General features: G+C 43.1%; 1 protein-coding gene across 1 annotated transcript in view; it reads right to left on the bottom strand.

Moving 5' to 3' along the window:
- pals1a (protein associated with LIN7 1, MAGUK p55 family member a) overlaps nucleotides 1–21,320 on the bottom strand; it is a 48,586-nt gene that overhangs the window by 24,934 nt on the left and 2,332 nt on the right. The window contains exon 2 of the mRNA XM_020501515.2: nucleotides 941–1,484. Within this exon, the coding sequence (XP_020357104.2) occupies nucleotides 941–1,313 (373 nt within the window). The 5' untranslated portion in view covers nucleotides 1,314–1,484. The remainder of the gene's footprint in view (nucleotides 1–940; nucleotides 1,485–21,320) is intronic.

Here is a 21,320-nt window from a genome sequence, read left to right as displayed (position 1 = left end):
AGGCATATCTGTCCAGTGTAAGTAATACCAAAATAATGAGAGGGTTGGTGTGTCAAAGGGGGTATGTTATTAGGAGGCTAGTGTCATCTCATCTGATGGAGGACCTACTGTCTCTCTCCATATAGTTTTTTCTAGGCCAGGCGGGCTACGCGACCCGTTAGGCCAGGCGGGAGATGGGGCAGCCACTCAGGGAGAGAGAGCAGCCATTGTAGCATGGTTCAGAATGTTTTGGAACAGACTTTTTAAATAATGTCCCCTCACAGGGCCCTCCCCTCCCCCCCGAGGATCACTCACTCACAGAGCTTTAGAACAGGAATGCACCCACCATAGGCCTACAGACTAGGGGGGTGTTGTGTCATTCATAAGCCTACTTGGAACAGTGAACTTGGGTTAAGAGACTGGGGGAGAGCCACAGACCGACACAAAGGATACATGTGTACTGAGAGAAAATAGATGGATGATTATAAAAGCTAGAGATGTCAAGGTCAGGGCTATTAAGCTGTCATTTTAGTCTGGTTGGTGTCATGTGTCTGTCTGATACTGATGTGTTAATGCTGCAGCTTGGTCCAGGCCTCTCGAAGAGATGTTTCTCAACGAGACTAACCTGGTTAAATAATAGCTTTATGCTGTTCTGACAGCTCTAGAGGTGTATTCTGAATTCTAGATGGACCCCACCCACTCCTGTAAATCTAAAAAGATCAACTTAAGCAAAATGGCACTTCCTTCACCACACTATCTGAGCAGTAATGTTGCCATACTTACATAGTGTGGTTGATTTTAAATTCAGCAGGACACAACCACCAACTTGTTAGAACTTTATCTTGGCTAGTGACCAGAGACTGATGCCAGAGACTGATGCCAGAGACTGATGCCAAACAACGGGCACTTAATAGAGCAGTTAATATTGTATATCTTTGTTCTCATATTCAGTCCTACTCACCCAGTAGAGTGGGGGCCCCCAGGTTGGGTGGCAGTCCCAGTGGCCCTCCAGGGCCGTCGATGGGGTCGAAGGTGGGGTTATCGATGCCCACCTTGGGGTTCTGAGACAGCTTCTTGAGCCGTATGGAGGCGGTCAGATCCAGCTCCTGTCTATTCCTGCCCTCTTCCTCCTTCCTCCTCCGGTCTTCCTGGTGCTGACGGATCCTCTCCAGCTGGGCAGAGCGCCTCACAGGCAGGGTACGGGCACCCAGGTCCCCCGGGCAGTCCACCGCCATCTCCCTGTGCCACAGCTGGGGCTCCTCCTGGTTGGCCTCAACTCCTCCTCTTCCGTCTGACTCAGTCATGTGACCGTTCATATAGGATGTGGTTATCATTATCACCCTTGCTCCTTCTCCTGCTCCTCCTCCGTGTGTGTGTTTGCAAGTGGTTGGCTGGGGGAAGCACTATGAGGTGTGATTTCTGCATGTCCGGGACCCAGCGGCCATGACACCCTAACTCACTACTGATGACTCGGCAGATGCTGGGATTCCAGGAGGGAAGGACACCTGCAGAACAGGAAGGGAAGAACGGTTAGTATGGTACTGCAATGCTGTTGGTCACAGACAAACCACAACATAATACAGCCACACGACCTTACATTTCAATACCAGGGATTTTTCTGCCATTGTAATCTTTGGGCAGGCCGCCTAAGCGTTTATTTTCGGGCCACCTGAGTCCAAACAAATGGAAATACGATCTCAGTATTAACATAATTTTTTTTTTTTTTAAATCAGATAAAGTTTGGAGAGAAGTGGACAAAATTCCAAAAACAATTCATTTAAAAATGCAAAAATGTCTAAGCTCCATGAAGAAATGTGTAGAATTGCAGTAGATTGGCATACAAAAACAAATGTCTCTACATTGCGAAGATGGGGCCTCTAAAATGTACCTGTTCCCATTGGCTGGCCACGCTCAATGCCCCGCCCACCACCTAAGTCCGTTTTTTTATCCAGAAAAAAACAAAACACCAAATGAATCCACAGAGCAGTCAGTCACTTACAGTACATCTCACCATCCAGGATTCAGCCCAAATCATTAGCTTTTTACACACACCTCGCCAGCCAACGTCTAAAACCTCTACTGGTCACGATGGCAACACCCACCCGTAGCACGCGCTCCAGCAGGTGTATCTCACTGATCATCCCTAAAGCCAACACCTCATTTGGCCGCCTTTCCTTCCAGTTCTCTGCTGCCTGTGACTGGAACGAATGGCAAAAATCGCTGAAGTTGGAGACTTTTATCTCCCTCACCTCAGCTAACCGATCGCTACAGCTGTACATTGTCTATCGGTAAATAGCCCACCCAATTTAACTACCTCATCCCCATACTGTTCATACTGATTTACTTTTCTGCTCTTTTGCACACCAGTATCTCTACCTGTACATGACCATCTGATCATTTATCACTCGTGTTAATTTGCAAAATTGTAATCATTTGCCTACCTCATGCCTTTTGCACCCAATGTATATAGACTCGCTTTTTTTCTAATGTGTTATTGACTTGTTTATTGTTTACTCCATGTGTAACTCTTTGTTGTCTGCTCACACTGCTATGCTTTATCTTGGCCAGGTCGCAGTTGCAAATGAGAACTTGTTCTCAACTAGCCTACCTGGTAAAATAAAGGTAAAATAAAAATACAAAAAATATCCAACCCACTGTAAACAACCTAAAATACACTTCAAGTGGAACCCAGAGACGAAGCTATTTACACACGTGGAACCCAGTAGCTGCTGCTTCAGCAACAGCTAATGGGGGTCCTAATAAAATATTACAATGATTAAATAAGCCAACCAAAACAGAGACACCAAGCTACTACAATCTGTGGTCACTGCTGTTCTCTACAGGTCCCTCCCTCCCACTGTGGTCCCTGCTATTCTCTACAGGTCCCTGCTATTCTCTAAAGGTCCCTCCCTCCCTCCCTTCGTTATCCCTGCTGTTCTCTACAGCTCCCTCCGCCGTCAGTCTGTCAGCTGGTTGAGCCAGACCAGGCCAGACCAGAGGCCATTATCACTCAGTTAATCACCTTATATTACATACAGACTGTTTTAAACCAAACAAATACCTCAGGCCTCACACACACTCGCAGGCACACAGAGTCTCTCACAGTCAGTCAAACACCACACACACACACTTAACCCTTGACCCACAGACACACTCCCCTCTCCAATGGATCTCTCTGACAAAAGGGTCAAAGGGCACTCAGAGAAACAGCTCTGCAGTTTTACACTTCAGAAGTAAAACCTTTAGGGCTGTCCAACAAAAAAACGAAATCCTGGTCGACCAAGTCATCTGTTGTTTCAACTAGAGGTTGACCGATTAAAATCAGCAAACGGGTGATGATTTAACAAAAGCGCATTCGTGGGAAAAAAAGCACAATAGTTTCACAAATGTACTTAACCATAAACATCAATGCCTTTCTTAAAATCAATACACAGAAGTATATATTTTTTAAACCTGCATATTTAGTTAGAAGAAATGAATATTAGCAGGCAATAGTGTGTCACTTCTCTTGTGTTTATTGCACGCAGAGTCAGAGTATATGCAACAATTTGGGCCGCCTGGCTCGTTGCGAACTGTGTGAAGACCGCCATTAATTTGCCAGAATTTTACATAATTATGACATAACATGTCAATGTAACAGCAAGATTTATGGATCCGTATTTCACTGAAAGAATAAACATTTTGTTTTCAAAATGATAGTTTCCAGATTTGACCATATTAATTACCAAAGGCTGGTATCTGTGTTAATAATATTAAAGTCTATGATAGAGCAGTCTGACTGAGCGGTGGTAGGCAGCAGCAGGCTCGTAAGCATTCATTCAAACAGCAGCTCTTAGCAATGCTTGAAGCACAGTGCTGTTTATGACTTCAAGCCTATCAACTCCCGAGAATAGGCTGACAATACCAAGGTGCCTATTAAAACATCCAATAGTCAAAAGGCATATGAAATACGAAATGGTATAGAGAGAAATAGTCTACACATCATAATTCCTACAACCTAAAACTTCTTAACTGGGAATATTGAACCACCAGCTTTCATATGTTCTCATGTTCTGAGCAAGGAACATAAACATTAGCTTTTTTTACATGGCACACATTGCACTTCTACTTTCTTCTCCAACACTGTGTTTTTGCATTATTTAAACCAAATTGAACAGGTTTCATTATTTGAGACTAAATATATTTAATTTATGTATTATATTAAGTTAAAATGTGTTCATTCAGTATTGTTGTAATTGTCATTACTACAAAAAAATATTGGCTTTTTTAGTCCTCCAATAATCGGTACCGGTTGAAAAATCATAAATTGGTCGAACTCTACTTTCAACCAATTGATTGGACAACATTGTTAAAAGTTACATTTTCCATATATAAAACATCCTATGTGTTTGAATCAAATCAACTATATGCACTGAGCTTGTCTGATGCTTTAACACTAGAACTGCTAAAGCAGTCATTTTAGTGGATTGGTATATTCTAATTCTAATCTCAAAATGGTATGTACCCTATACCAGCCCACAAAATCCAAGCAGTCTTATCCGTCTTACTAGGAGTACACAGTGAGAGTGTGGTGTAATTTACAAATGGCAAGAAGACCAAGAAGAATCGATGCACATGCTGCATTAGTGCAGCTACAAGATCTGAATGAAAGGTTCCCAGATGCTGGCAAGGAATTAATCATGACATCTCTGATGATTTCTCTTCTGATTCTGAGCCACAACCTGAACCTACATATCCGAAGTGCATAACAAGTCAGAACGCTACGAATTGAGCAGGTGTCCGCAACGCCACCAAGTGAAACGGTGACGAGGCTTGTGGAACCTTACGTTGGCAAGGAGAGGAATGTCATCATCATGGACAATTTCTTCACTTCACTTCACTTCACTTCCACTGGTGAATAAGTTGCTTGTGAAAAATAAAAACCTTGTTGGCACCATGGCCAAAGCGAGAAGGGAGCGCCCTCCCGTTGCACAGCCGTACAATGCTGAAGAATGACAAGACAACGCTCCCACTATACCAATGCAAGGCAAGAAAGAACGTTTCTGTCGTCATGAGCACCATGCATCTGTCATCGACAGAACGAAGATAAAACAGGTACTATTACACACTACAACCAAATGCATGTCAATATGACATAATACGCCACATATCAGGCGTCATCAACTAGACTGTTTAGGCTACTCATGTTTAGACTACTGATATTTTCATCATTTGGCTGCGAGTTTTGCTGACTGTGTGTCTTTGTGGTTAGGATATTTTGTAATTTATATAGATATATATAAAGAAGCTGTGTTCCAACACATATGGTTTCTGTTTCATAGTTAGGCACTCCACAAATAAAATGTATTGAACAGTTGAATGCGTTTTGTTTTTACATATAGCCTACAGTAAAAACCTAATGAAAATGCTATTTTGTTATTTGAAATGAAAAAATATTGTATTCTAAATGTTACCTAAACACATTCATGAACACAACCAAATGATTAGTTTGGCAATAGCATATATGAAATGTATTAATTATACTGTTAGAATGTTGCAGTCAGAATGACTGCTAGTTAGCTAGAGATGAGAGGTCCCTCGAAGCCCAGTGGCTTCAGTGTTTAATGCACAGTTTGATTAAATAATTAAGACAAATGATTCAAGAGGGAGCCCGATGACCATGCTGTTTAAAAAAAATATTCAATACAAAAAAAGTGCCTGTGACTGGCACATGTTGTCCCATTCTCCTTCAGTGAACAGGCACCACAGCACAGCAAGTGTTTATCACGCTGTGCTAAAGCTGCAACATAATTACAGCCATTTTGTTTCTTACTCGTTTCTCTGACTGAAAAGTTCTGTTACAGAAATACCTCATTTGTTGACCCCTAGTACTTTAACCCTTGCTCGCTTTACGTGAAACATGTACAGTGGGGCAAAAAAGTATTTAGTCAGCCACCAATTGTGCAAGTTCTCCCACTTAAAGAGATGAAAGGCCTGTAATTTTCATCATAGGTACACTTCAACTATGACAGACAAAATTAGAAAAATCCAGAAAATCACATTGTAGGATTTTATATGAATTCATTTGCAAATTACAGTGGGAAATAAGTATTTGGTCACCTACAAACAAGCAAGATTTCTGGCTCTCACAGACCTGTAACAACTTCTTTAAGAGGCTCCTCTGTCCTCCACCACTACCATCAGTAACACACTACGCCGCCAGGGACTCAAATCCTGCAGTGCCAGACGTGTCCCCCTGCTTAAGTCAGTACATGTCCAGGCCTGTCTGAAGTTTGCTAGAGAGCATTTGGATGATCCAGAAGAAGATTGGGAGAATGTCATATGGTCAGATGAAACCAAAATATAACTTTTTGGTAAAAACTCAACTCGTCGTGTTTGGAGGACAAAGAATGCTGAGTTGCATCCAAAGAACACCATACCTACTGTAAAGCATGGGGGTGGAAACATCATGCTTTGGGGCTGTTTTTCTGCAAAGGGACCAGGACGACTGATCTGTGTAAAGGAAAGAATGAATGGGGCCATGTATCGTGAGATTTTGAGTGAAAACCTCCTTCCATCAGCAAGGGTATTGAAGATGAAACGTGGCTGGGTCTTTCAGCATGACAATGATCCCAAACACACCGCCCGGGCAACGAAGGAGTGGCTTCATAAGAAGCATTTCAAGGTCCTGGAGTGGCCTAGCCAGTCTCCAGATCTCAACCCCATAGAACATCTTTGGAGGGGGTTGAAAGTCCGTGTTGCCCAGGAACAGCCCCAAAACATCACTGCTCTAGAGGAGATCTGCATGGAGGAATGGGCCAAAATAACAGCAACAGTGTGTGAAAACCTTGTGAAGACTCACAGAAAACATTTGACCTCTGTTATATTCCCTTTGTTGGCAATGACAAAGTATTGAGATAAACTTTTGTTATTGACCAAATACTTATTTTCCACCATAATTTGCAAATAAATTCATAGAAAATCCTACAATGTGATTTTCTGGATTATTTTTTCTCATTTTGTCTGTCATAGTTGAAGTGTACCTATGATGAAAATTACAGGCCTCTCATGTTTTTAAGTGGGAGAACTTGCACAATTGGTGGCTGACTAAATACTTTTTTGCCCCACTGTATGTATTGCGTGCACGTGACCAATAGGGCCTGCCCTATAGCCGCCTATCAATCACATCAATAAATTGGTTATAACAGACTCCGGCCAACACCACACGTGACAGGAAAATGGATGTGGAGGACGTGAAAAAGACACTGGAAATGGGTGAATGTTTACTGGTTGCTCAGGAGGGAAAGGGGAAGTCAGATGTGTGGAAGACATGTGACTTAGTTGTAGAAACTACAGGATATCCAGATAAAGGAGGGTATAGGAACAAGCACTGCGTGAGTATAATGCGTACCAAACTGTTGCTGTTAGATTACAATATTATTTTTACTGACCATTTGGAACAGTGTAAAACACTAAATAAATTATAAAATGTACTAAAAAGAAAAAGTCTGTTGTAAAGAACAAATGAATACAGTGCATTCAGAAAGTATTCAGACCCCTGGACTTTTTCCACAGTTACGTTACAGCCTAATTCTAAAATGGATTAAATAACCCCCCCAATCTACACACCATCATGACAAAGCGAAATCAGGTTTAGACATCTTTGCAAATGTATGTATGTACCTTATTTACATCAGTATTCAGACCCTTTGCTATGAGAGTCTGTTGCATTCCGTTTCCATTGATTATCCCTGATACGTTTCTACAACGTGATTGGAGTCCACCTGTGGTAAATTCAATTGATTGGACAGAGTCCCTCTGTTGAGATAGGAGAATCTTCCAAAAGGACAAGCATCTCAGCAGCACTCCACAAATCAGCCCTTTATGGTAGAGTGGCCAGACGGAAGTCACTCATCAGTAAAAGGAACACGAGAGCCCACTTCAAGTTTGCCAAAAGGCACCTAAAGGACTCTCAGACCATGATTAACAAGATTCTCTGGTTTGATGAAACCAAGATTGAACTCGTTGGCCTGAATGCCAAGCATCACGTCTGCAGGAAACCTGGCACCATCCCTACGGTGAAGCATGCTGGTGGCAGTATCATGCTGGGGGGATGTTTTTCAGAGGCAGGGGCTGGGAGACTAGTCAGGATTGGGGGAAAGATGAACGGCGCAAAGTACAGAGAGAACCTTGATGAAAACCTGCTCCAGATCACTCAGGACCTCAGACTGGGGCGAAGATTCACCTTCCAACAGGACAACGACCATAAGCACACAGCCAAGAGAACACAGGAGTGGTATCAGGATAAGTCTCTGAATGTCCTTGAGTGGCCCAGCCAGAGCCCGGACTTGAACGCGATCAAAAATAGCTGTGCCGCGACGTTCCCCATCCAACCTGAGAGCTTGAAAGAATCTGCAGAAAAGAATGGGAGAAACTCCCCAAATACAGAGGGTATAGGAGAGAGAGAATAATGTGTGTGATGTAATATTTTTATGCCCATTTGGAACAGTTTTAACACTAAATATATTCTAAGTAATACCAGAGTATCTTCTAACAAACAAATATATACATTGTAAAGCCTTTATTACAGCATAGCAAAGATCAAAAACAGTTGAATTTGTGAAATTGCTTCATCAAACATTTTGCAGGTATATGGGAGGCTTGGTGCTCACGGAATCGAGAGGCTATTTAACAAACACTCAGTGTATTTCTGTAGATATATACCGAGTATACAAAACATTAAGAACACTTGGTTTTTCCAAACCAGACTGATTAGGGGAATCCAGGTGAAAGTTCTCAATCCCTTATTGAAGTCACTTTTTAAATCCACTTCAGTGTAGATGAAGGGGAGGAGTCTTGAAACAATTGAGTCATGGAATGTGTGCCATTCTGAGGGTGAACGGGCAAGACAATAGAGGTATGGCAGTAGGTGCCAGGCGCACCAGTTTGTGTCAAGAAATGCAACGCTGCTGGGTTTTTCACACAACAGTTTCCTGTGTATCAATATTAGATTTATTAGTGTTGCACTATTATTCTTACATAATATAAAATCACTTAGAATGTCAGTATCACATGTCTTAGAGTGATGGACTGTGCCATCTCCATGTCCTCCACAATGGATCAGTCCACTGAGACAGGCACCAATCAGACAGGTGTCTTGTGCACCAGAAAAATGTTTTAAAAAATAATGTGCGACCGCTCGACAAAAAAAATCTTGGTTATCGACCTAACAACTGAACAGTCGACTAAATGGGGTCAGCCCTAAAAACCTTACACACAAGAAGTAGGCTTACAAGATACAGATTATTTTAAAAGGTGACTGAAGTAGACCTAAAAGACACAAGTTATTATGGCCCAGTCCGGGGGGGGGGGGGGGGGGGTGGCAGTGTCTCCTGAACCCTCCTGTCTCAGCCTCCAGTAGTTTGTGTCGGGGTCTAGGGTCAGTTTGTTTTATCCGGAGTACTTGTCCATTCCGTTGTCCTGTGTGAATTTAAGTATGCCCTCTCTAATTCTCTCTTTCTCTCTCTCTCAGAGGACCTGACTACCTGACATGATGACTCCTTGCTGTCCCCAGTCCATCTGGCCGTGCTGCTGATCCAGTTTCAACTGTTCTGCCTGTGATTGTTATTATTTGACCATGCTGGTCATTTATGAACATTTGAACATCTTGGAACACCATGTTCTGTTATAATCTCCACCCGGCACAGCCAGAAGAGGACTGGCCACCCCACATAGCCTGGTTCCTCTCTAGGTTTCTTCCTAGGTTTTGGCCTTTCAAGGGAGTTTTTCCTAGCCACCGTGCTTCTACACCTGCATTGCTTGCTGTTTGGGGTTTTAGGCTGGGTTTCTGTACAGCACTTTGAGATATCAGCTGATGTACGAAGGGCTATATAAATAAATTTGATTTGATTATAAAAAGGTGACTGTGGAGTCAGTACACATAGATGACATTTCAGTGGAACACACTTTCTGTTGTAATCTCAGGAAGATAACCAATATCAGCTCTCTCCCTCGCTCCAACAGGCCAGCACTGGTCACATGAAGCCGGACACCAGAATAGATAACCTTTGTCCCTCCATCCGTGGATCAACCCCTCCTCCACAGGTCCCGTCACATTCCTCTCTTCCTAGTTAGCTCCACTCCGAGCTGGACATACTCCCCAGGTCCTGCACTACTGAGCTGTGTCCCAGTGAGTCAGTGAGTGAGTGAGATTGACAGGGCACACATTCTAACCTCCTCAGCACAGCTCTGAATCTGAACAAGACCTCAATCTGCCCTCCTCCTTATCTCAAGAAATCCCTCATCTACCTCTCTTGCCTCTCTTTTTTTGTCTGGGCTCTCCTCTCTTCCCCCTCCCTCCCTTTCCCTCTCTGTCAGCCTCTCTGCTGTGTGGAGATTACGTGCCTCGAAGGACCCTTATGCATCTCCATGACAACAGCTTTGTCAGCAGGCAGGAGGTAAGGAGACAACACAAAGACACACAGGGAGGACTGTAGAAAGAGGGAGATGTGGGGGGCGAGAAATAGGGTCCTCTGTCCTTACCCAGGTGTTGGTTAGTTAGTTAGTTAGAGCAGAGCACCATAGTAGTAGCTAGGCTGAGGGCTCTCCTCTCTGTAGATTTCCCCCAGGGGAGTGGGTCCTCTCCCAGGCTGTGGATCAGTGAATCTACCCTCCTCTTAGGATCAACAGGCAGGCACTCAGTCTGCTTGCTCAGTCAGGTGGGAATGGAGAGGACTGATGCGTTATGACAGTGCCATTACACATTTCAAAACCAACATTGTTTCAGACCAGGTTGTGCTGGAAGTAACTGTACAAAAAAATAAAATGTTATTCTGTGCTGGCACTGTGAAGATATTTTTTTTAATTCTTCAAGGTAGTAGTATGGGGAATCTACCAATTAAGATACATGGAGGAAGTTACCTGAGGGAGAAAATATGGCAACACTAAGGCATGTCACTAATCCGAGTCAGGAAGAACACAGCACAGGCACACACACACTACACTGGGCCCTGTGCTGTCTCAAAGGTCAAAGCGTTGCAGTGACAGCGGAAAATTCCCATGATGCAAATGGTAAGAACGTAAAACAGCATTCCCATGATGCAAATGGTAAGAACGTAAAACAGCATTCCCGAGCAGAGCATAAGGGACCTATTGCCAGTGTGTGCGCGCGTGGAATCAAAGCAAACTTCCTCCCTTATTAAATATGAAGCAGAGTGCGGCAGAGGGATAGATGAAGGAAGCGTGTACTGTTTGATATCTAATAGGTTTATAATGGAAAACACTTGCTCTGAGCTCTCGGCAACAAACAGTAAACACACAGCGGGCTTAATGGGAGGAGCGGACGTGTAAACAACAAGCCTAAATTGGTGTAATCGTTTCTATTAGATGAGAGGATTGCCCACTCACCTGCACTAAGTATGGCAAACAAACACCCATATTAATTTTTTTATTTTACCTTTATTTAACTAGGCAAGTCAGCTAAGAACAAATTCTTATTTTCAATGACGGCCTAGGAACAGTGGGTTAACTGCCTGTTCAGGGGCAGAACGACAGATTGTTGTCGGGGGTTTGAACTTGCAACCTTCCGGTTACTAGTCCAACGCTCTAACCACTAGGCTACCATGCCGCCCCGGCATAAACATGCCGTACACAGGCTACATGTGGTCCAGTGGGGGCACTAGTCTTCCCAAGGTTGTGTGTATTTTGTATAGCCTATTAAATATAAAATACACATCCCATTCATTGAAATCAAGCAAAATTGATTTCCAAAAGGACTAGAAAATGAACAACTGTCAGTTCATAAGGTCATACTCAATAGACAGTGCTTGTATCAATTGTCATACCAAACAGAAAACATGCAGATGTTTTTGAGTACAGAATAAGTAACAAAAGAAAGAATGTTAAGTGTTTAAGGCTTGTGAAGAGAATCTCCCTGGGTGAAAAGTGAAGGAGCCTGTTTGTCCTTGGAAACTCCGTCTCTCTCGTACACACGCAGAGCAGACGCTTTGAATGAATAATGTAGTTTCTGTAAGTGACGTAGGATTAGGCTAGATGGCTGACAGTATCACTCACTGGATGAGTTGGAGCTGGAGGGCAGACACACAAATTAAAATGGTTGGTGGACATATAACTGGCTATTCTAAGCACTAAGGTTAAAAGAGTAACTGAACATCGTTTCCAGAGGAAGGTGATATATTCTTTGGTGTTGAAGTGTGAATCTAATGCTCTATGACAGTGGAATTTCTTTAAATTGCATTTACAAGTTGTCAATTTATTAATTGCCTTTCGCTCAGAGCGCACCCAGCCAATCTTGTGTAAGGACACATCTGACTATGCATAGAACTAGGCCTAGGCTACCTGGCCTGCGTGCAAATGTAGGCCTATAAATGTAAATGTGGGGGATCTGATACTAGTTCTGATGGAGAATCTTCACAGGGATGGTGAGATAAGCCAAAGTAATATTTTCTTTGCCTCAAAAAGCAAGTAAACAAAGTCTGTTTTTACATCCACTGAGAATGAAAATAGCTCCTCAACTAAGCATATTTGTCAAATCTTTCCAGCTCTCTCCCGTTCGATTACCCCTCTGACCTGGTGGAAATGTCATAAAAAAGGCCTACCTGATTACTTCTCATCACTTGCGCAAATAGCCTACAGCTGTGCCCGTCTGTCTGTAGCTCACTGGAGCAGAAATGGAGGGCCCAGAATATTTTATACAATGTTGCAAGTTTGCTAGGGCAAGCTTATGGCTGGACCAAGGTATATAGTTGATACAATGTTTCAACTTCCTTGCAGACAGGAAATGCATAGCCAATTTGATTTATAGGATATATTTTATTTTATCTGAATATTTTCTGTTTTAATTTCTTAGCTTTATGTACGCCATTATTAAATATTGGCAATGGCAATAGAAAAGTGACTTTTAGATTTCTATAATTTCATCTAAATATAATTTTGATTAACCACATGACATTGATTTTGAGATATGAAGACTATTATAAATGAAATGAAACGGTTCCACGAAAGTGTGCATATGAAAATCCTAACTGGCATGCAGAACAGTCGAAATGGAGGGTCGGGAACAGGTCAGTTTCTTCTGGATAGGCTAGATTGGTCTCTAGCTCCCTCTTTAGTAATTTGTGTCTTCAGTTGTTTTTGTTCCATTGGCCCTGTGCTTAGGGTCGTTGTCCTGTTGGAAGGTGAATCTTCACCCCAGTCTGAGGTCCTGAGCAGGTTTTCATCAAGGATCTCTATACTTTGCTCTGTTCATCTTCGCCTCGATCCTGACTAGTCTCCCAGTCCCTGCTGCTGAACAACATCCCCACAGCATGATGCTGCCACCACCATGCTTCACCGTAGGATTCCTCCAGACGTGACACGTACCATTCAGGCCAACGAGTTCAATCTTGGTTTCATCAGACAGGAGATGGTCTAAGAGTCCTTTCATGTGAATTTTACTGAGGGGTGTCTTCAGTCTGGCCACTCTACCATAAAGGCCTGATTGGTGGAGTGCTGCAGAGATGGTTGTCCTTCTGGAAGGTTCTCCCATCTCCACAGTGGAACACTGGAGCTCTGTCAGAGAGACCATCAGGTTCTTTGTCACCTCTCTGACCAAGGCCCTTTTCCCCCGATTGCTCAGTTTGGCCGGACGGTCAGCTTTAAGAAGAGTCTTGGTGGTTCCAAACTTCTTCCATTTAAGAATGATGGAGGCTACTGTGTTCTTGGGGACCTTCAATGCTGCAGAAATGTTTTTGTACCCTTCCCCAAATCTGTGCCTCAACATGATTAGGATTATCATCAACTAGCATGGGTTACTAATATGATTAGGGTTATGACTATCTACTGGACAAAATTAAGTTGATTTGAAAACCAATAGAACATGAGAATAATGCTGGTTTCAATGGCATATTAAGCATTTATAAAATAATTCCCTCAACACTTCAATGGTTGTATTTTGGCTAGCCTACTTAGAAACAAGGCAAGACATGCTTCATGAACTTACATAAGGTGGGTGATGAGCAACAGGCACTGTCCTTCACTCTCCGGTCTTGTGACCATTTCATCTGAACGAGACATGCAGTCAAAAGTTTGGACACATCTACTCATTCAAGGGTTTTTCTTGATTTTTACTATTTTCTACATTGTAGAATAATAGTGAAGACATCAAAACTATGAAAAAACACATATGGAATCACGCAGTAACCAAAAGAGATTCTTCAAAGTAGCCACCCTTTGCCTTGATGTCAGCTTTGCACACTCTTGACATTCTCTCAACCAGCTTCATGAGGTAGTCACCTGGAATGCATTTCAATTAACAGGTGTGCCTTGTTAAAAAGTCAATTTGTGGAATTTATTTCCTTCTTAATGCGTTTGAGACAATCAGTTGGGTTGTGACAAGGTAGGATTGGTATACAGAAGATAGCTCTATTTGGTAAAAGACTGAGTACATATTATGGCAAGAAGAGCTCAAATAAGCAAAGAGAAACAACAGTCCATCATTTAAGACATGAAGGTCAGTCAAGGAGAAACATTTCAAGAACTTTGACAGTTTCTTCAAGTGCAGTCGCAAAAACCATCAAGCGCTATGATGAAACTGGCTCTCATGAGGACCGCCACAGGTAAGGAAGAACCAGAGTTACCTCTGCTGCAGAGTTCATTAGAGTTACCAGCCTCAGAAATTGCAGCACAAATAAATGCTTCACAGAGTTCAAGTAACAGACATCTCAACATCAACGGTGCAGAGGGGACTGTGTGAGTCAGGCCTTCATTATCGAATTGCTGCAAAGAAACCACTACTAAAGGACACCAATAAGAAAAAGAGACTTGCTTGGTCCAAGAAACACAAGCAATTAGACCGGTGGAAACCTGTCCTTTGGTCTGATGAGTCCAAATGTGAGATTTTTGTCTTTGTGAGACTCAGCGTAGGTGAACGGATTATCTCCGCATGTGTGGTTGCCACCGTGAAGCATGGAGGAGGTGTGATGGTGTTTTGCTGTGACACTGTCTGTGATTTATTTAGAATTCAAGGCACACTTAACCAGCATGTCTAACACAGCTTTCTGCAGCGATACGCCATCACATCTGTTTGCATTTAGTGGGACTATCATTTGTTTCTCAACTTTACAATGACCCAACATACCTACAGGCTGTATAAGGGCTATTTGACCAAGAAGGAGTGGTGCATCAGATGACCTGACCTCCACAATCCCTCAACCTCAACCCAATTGAGATGGTTTGGGTTGAGTTGGACTGCAGAGTGAAGAAAAAGCAGCCAACAAGTATTCAGCATATGTGAGAACTCCTTCAAGACTGTTGGAAAAGCATTCCAGGTGAAGCTGGTTGAGAGAATGCCAAGAATGTGCAAAGCAGTCAAGGCAAAGGGTGGCTACTTTGAAGAATATAAAATAAATATTGATTTGTTTAACACTCATTTGGTTGTTACGTGATTCCATACATGTTATTTCTTGTTGTTGTGATGTCGTTACTATTATTCAACAACGTAAAAACCCTGGAATGAGTCCGTGTGTCTAAACTTTTGACTGGTTCTATGTCAAACATGACTGGAGTTTATATTTTTGTAATTAAAGGTTGGGCTACATTTTCTGGCGCCTTCAAAGGCACATCACTACACTTTAACATACAGACTTGTTTATTTAGGCCTACATGAAAATTAGACACTGTTTGATGGTGATATTTATTTTTACTCTTAAATCTATATTATTTTGTCCGACAATTTTTTTAATGTCGAGCCCTGGCATGTATATAACGACATGATTGATGTTTTATGTACAAGATGTATGTTTGTACAGACTTCACCTATTATAGAATAGGCATTTCAATTTCATATAACTCAATTCTATTTCCTTTCATTCAAATTCTGTATCCTGTTCACTACTCCAATTAAAAAATTATATTCTATTCAAATTCAAGAAATGAATTGGAATTTATGGAGGCAAATGACACACACACACACACACACACACACACACACACACACACACACACACACACACACACACACACACACACACACACACACACACACACACACACACACACACACACACTTCAGTGGCCAATGTAGTCTATATATTTTATGTCCTTGAGTATCCTGTAGCCTCCTTTGTGTTGCTACAACAATTTTGCAGAACACAGTGTATGGATAAGGTTTCCCCACCACATTGTGAGTGTCAGACTGACTCATGTGTTGATACTGACGCCTCTGTTGTGTTCAGTGGACACAATTTACATGAGGTGGCCAGAGAAGAACACCTTATTGTCCATGTTCCTTACGGAGTCATGCAAACAAGCACAGACTTCATTCCCAGCCTCTCAAAGTCCATCCTGTTACCATTTCAAGAGCATCAATGCAGGTGAAGACCATAAAATAAGATTACAATAGTGGTTGAAAACAAGCCTGCATCGCTTAAAGTATGAACTATGTGCAGCCTAAACAAAAATGTCCATTCTAAAAACCTCTTTGGGTTCAGTTTCCTTTTGCTCTAAAATTACAACTCTAGCAATAAGGCCCGAGTACTGTTGGTATATGGCCAATATACCACGGCTAAGGGCTGTTCTTAGGCACAACGCATCGCGAGTGCCTGAACACAGGCATTAGCCGTGGTATATTGGCCATATATCACAAACCACTGAGGTAAACTGGTTTCCAACATAATTAGAACAGTAAAAATAAATGTTTTGTCATACCTGTAGTATACAGTCTGATATACCATGGCTGTCAGCCAACCAGCATTCAGGGCTCGAACCACACAGTTTATAACGTCACAGTAGACGTGCTATAAGTAGCTATTTCAGTTATGCCCTGGGCTGTGAATTGATTAACTACGGAAGGTCAAGCCTGAAGATTGTGTCTCTCCAGTAAGCTCCAGGCCAGCCTGACATCTGTCTCTTATAAACACACACCTGACAAACCTGAGGAGTGATATTTTAGGGCAGTCAACCAGTCACTCTGTTGCTCCCTTTTAAAACAACAGTAGTAGCATGGTTAGTCATGAGAAGGATGAGTGTATATTTGTTTATGAGAGGGGGTGGGAAGTCAGATCTGAATTGGAAGTCTAGAGAATACAGTGGTAGCTAAGAGCAGTGGTGCACACTACTCAACCATTTTCACACCAGGCACCTCAAATGAACTACACACATACAAATGGCAGCCTGACACATTCCATCTCAAGATCTTGAGCTAATTTAGTATGACAGACCTTCCCCTCCCCCTAGAAGAGCTGTGTCCGTAAGGAGGACAAATGACACACCCAGGGCTCGAGACTAATATTTTCTCATCAATGTACGAGAATCATCCCAAAGTGCAATTTCAACCGAAAAGCAACCAAAAATGTAATAACAATATTAATAAATATTTTTTATTCAAACACTTCACAATTATTACGACAATAAGGGTCTAGGACCTAGGTAATTGACAGTGATTTAAAAGTAGGCCTACTATTGAAATAGATAAATGAGGCTGTCAACCAAGTATCCTGGAAGGATATTGACCTCATCCCGTCAGTAGAGGATGCCTGGTCGTTATTAAATAAGCATGCCCCTTTCAAAAAATGTAGAACTAAGAAAAGACATAGCCCTTGGTTCAATCCAGACCCGACTGCCCTCGACCAGAACAAAAACTTCCTGTGGCGGACTGCACTAGCATTGAATAGTCCCCGCGATATGCAACTTTTCAGGGAAGTCAGGAACCAATACACGCAGTCAGATAGGAAAGCAAAGGCTAGCTTTTTCAACCAGAAATGTGCATCCTGTAGCTCTAACTCCAAAAAGTTTTGGGACACTAAAGTCCATGGAGAATAAGAGCACTTCCACCCAGCTGCCCACTGCACTGAGGCTAGGAAACACTGGGGGTTGCAACAGTCTGTTCAACATCTCTTTCGTATTGTCTGAGATGCCTAAAGATTGGAAAGCTGCCGCAGTCATCCCCATCTTCAAAGGGGGTGACACTCCAGACCCAAACTATTACAGACCTATATCCATCCTGCCCTGCCTTTCCAAAGTCTTCGAAAGCCAAGTTAATAAACAGATGACCGACCATTTCGAATCCTACCGTACGTTCTCCGCTGGTTTCCGAGCTGGTCATCGGCAGACAGGTCATCGGCAGACTCAACCGCTTTGGTTTCTCAAATGACTGCCTCGCCTGGTTCACCAACTACTTCTCAGATAGAGTTCAGTGTGTCAAATCGGAGGGCCTGTTGTCCGGACCTCTGGCAATGTCTATGGTGGTGCAACAGGGTTCAGTTCTCAGGCCGACTCTTTTCTCTGTATACAGCTCTTGCTGGTGATTCTCTGTTCCACCTCTACACAGACGACATCATTCTGTATACTTTTGGCCCTTCTTTGGACACTGTGTTAACAAACCTCCAAACGAGCTTTAATGCCATACAACTCTCCTTCCGTGGCCTCCAACTGCTCTTAAACGCAAGTAAAACTATATGCATGCTTTTCAACCAATCGCTGCCCGCACCCGCCCGCCCAACTAGCATCACTACTCTGGACGGTTCTGACTTAGAATATGTGGACAACTACAAATACCTAGGTGTCTGGCTAGACTGTAAACTCTCCCTCCAGACTAATATTAAACATCTCCAATCCAAAGTTAAATCTAGAATCAGCTTCCTATTTTGCAGAAAAGCCTCCTTCAATCACGCCACCAAACATACTCTTGTAAAACTGACTATCCTACCAATCCTCGACGATGTCATTTACAAAATAGCCTCCAACACTCTACTCAGCAAACTGGATACAGTCTATCACAGTCCCATCTGTTTTGTGCATTTTAGAAAATGTGTTTTCCCGCAATTTGCATTTTGGAACATTTGCATGTAGGCCTGCCACCGTGTGCACATTGTTGCAATTAAAATATGAAATAATAGTTATCAAAATGTTAAGCAAAACATTTCTTTGGATGCAACAGTGGTTGTATGATTTTTGGATCTATCGTCCCGGGACTGTCCCAAAGTCTGTTTTGAACCGTCTTAGACATATTTTTAAAGTCCTCGAGATGAAGAAACGCCCTCAATTTCAAGCCCTGCACACACTGGGCCCTTTGAGTGGACCATCTGCTGCTGTGTGGCTTAGCTAAGCACCCTGGTGGAGACAGAGTGGTCATCCTCCTGGTCCTCTCAACCACTGGGCTAACTGAACTGACTGACCAACAGACAGCTATACACAATGGGCCTGGTAGAGGCTGCAGAATCCTTCCTAAACAGCTCATTACACATATCAATCAAATGTATATGATAATACTATTTCTACATCAGCAGCCACCATCAGCAGCCTGGCCTCAACCCCAAAGACTAAGCAGCAGCATATAAACTACAATGTGAGAGCGAAGGCAGATGGAACAGGTTCATTACCTGTGGGTAAGGGAGGAGGGGTCAGTGTGTGTGTGTAGGTGTTTGTTTTTAAGGGGAAGCAGCAGGAGTAGCAGGTCCTAGGCTGTGGGTGTGACCTAACCTTTCAGATTAAAGCAGAGTGAGAGGAACAACCCTACAGGACCTGAAGAGTAAACAACTTCCCCGAACAGTGTTTACTTCTGCACCTGTCTGTCTGATATATAGAGATCCAATTAACTTACTATTAATTATTCTAATTCTATGGTCTTATGTCATATTTTCACCAATGGCGCACGCACGCACACACACACACACTAAACAGTGGACAGCACCTGGAAATGATTACCTTAACTAAGAATGTATGACCCAGTCAGTACGTGCTTGAATTGCCTGAACAGAATGGCAAAAAATATATATACACTTGGGAGGTAACAAAACAAAGAGAGACAATTTGACCACTGTCTTCTCCCCCAAACATACCACACCTGGTCCAGGCTACATCACTGTCTTCTCCTCCAAACATACCACTCCTGGTCCAGGCTACATCACTGTCTTTTCCCCCAAACCTGGTCCAGGCTACATCACGGTCTTCTCCCCCAAACATACCACTCCTGGTCCAGGCTACATCACTGTCTTCTCCTCCAAACATACCACTCCTGGTCCAGGCTACATCACTGTCTTCTCCTCCAAACATACCACTCCTGGTCCAGGCTACATCACTGTCTTCTCCTCCAAACATACCACTCCTGGTCCAGGCTACATCACTGTCTTCTCCCCCAAACATACCACTCCTGGTCCAGGCTACATCACTGTCTTCTCCCCCAAACATATACACTCCTGGTCCAGGCTACATCACTGTCTTCTCCCCCAAACATATACACTCCTGGTCCAGGCTACATCACTGTCTTCTCCCCCAAACATATACACTCCTGGTCCAGGCTACATCACTGTCTTCTCCCCCAAACATATACACTCCTGGTCCAGGCTACATCACGGTCTTCTCCTCCAAACATACCACACCTGGTCCAGGCTACATCACTGTCTTCTCCCCCAAACATACCACACCTGGTCCAGGCTACATCACTGTCTTCTCCCCCAAACATATACACTCCTGGTCCAGGCTACATCACTGTCTTCTCCTCCAAACATACCACACCTGGTCCAGGCTACATCACTGTCTTCTCCCCCAAACATACCACTCCTGGTCCAGGCTACATCTGATTTACAGACTAACACTGTGCAAACAGCATGGTAACATCATGGTGGTGTTTGGGGTGAGGTTGGTCTGTCCGTGTCCTTACCGGTCCTGGTGGTGTGTAGCCATAAACAACACTAGAATGTCATATACTACCCTCTAGGCTTGTTGATGGCTAGGTTATACGAGGTGAATCACACATGGTCCTGCTAGCACTGCAGGTATCATCTCTACAGGACAGACCTGTACTACCGTGGGCAAGAAGCAGCTTGTCACGGGCACAGCAGGCAGCTAAAACCAGCCCACTTGACAACCTTATTCTTTTATTTAACTAGGCAAGTCAGTTAAGAAGGAATTCTGATTTACAATGACAGCCTACCCTGGCCAAACCCTCCCCTAACCAGGATGACACTGGGCCAATTGTGCACCACCCTATGGGTCAGATGTGATACAGCCTGGATTTGAACCAGGGACTGTAGTGACACCTCTTGTATTGAGATGCAGTGCCTTAGACCGCTGTGCCACTCAGGAGCTCTTAAAGGGTGGTGTCTGTCTGGTCTTTCCTGGTCTAGCCTTCTGAGACCACAGATGGGGTTGAGAAGCCCTCCTTCTCCAGCCCACTGTCCTGAGCCAAACCAAATATAAACAACACTGGGCAGAGTAACATTCCACTCAAGATATTTTCATTCCCACACGCTGCTTTTATTCTCACTTCTTGGCTCACATTTAAAGGAGAGAAATATAGGCTAGGAAAATCAACTAGGCCTGTGAACTTATTTATTCTGATTACATGTAATCAGAGAGTCCCCAGT

Source organism: Oncorhynchus kisutch, linkage group LG14, assembly GCF_002021735.2.
Source record: "Oncorhynchus kisutch isolate 150728-3 linkage group LG14, Okis_V2, whole genome shotgun sequence".
NCBI lineage: Eukaryota > Metazoa > Chordata > Actinopteri > Salmoniformes > Salmonidae > Oncorhynchus > Oncorhynchus kisutch.
This window is presented reverse-complemented; position numbering and strand designations above follow the sequence as displayed.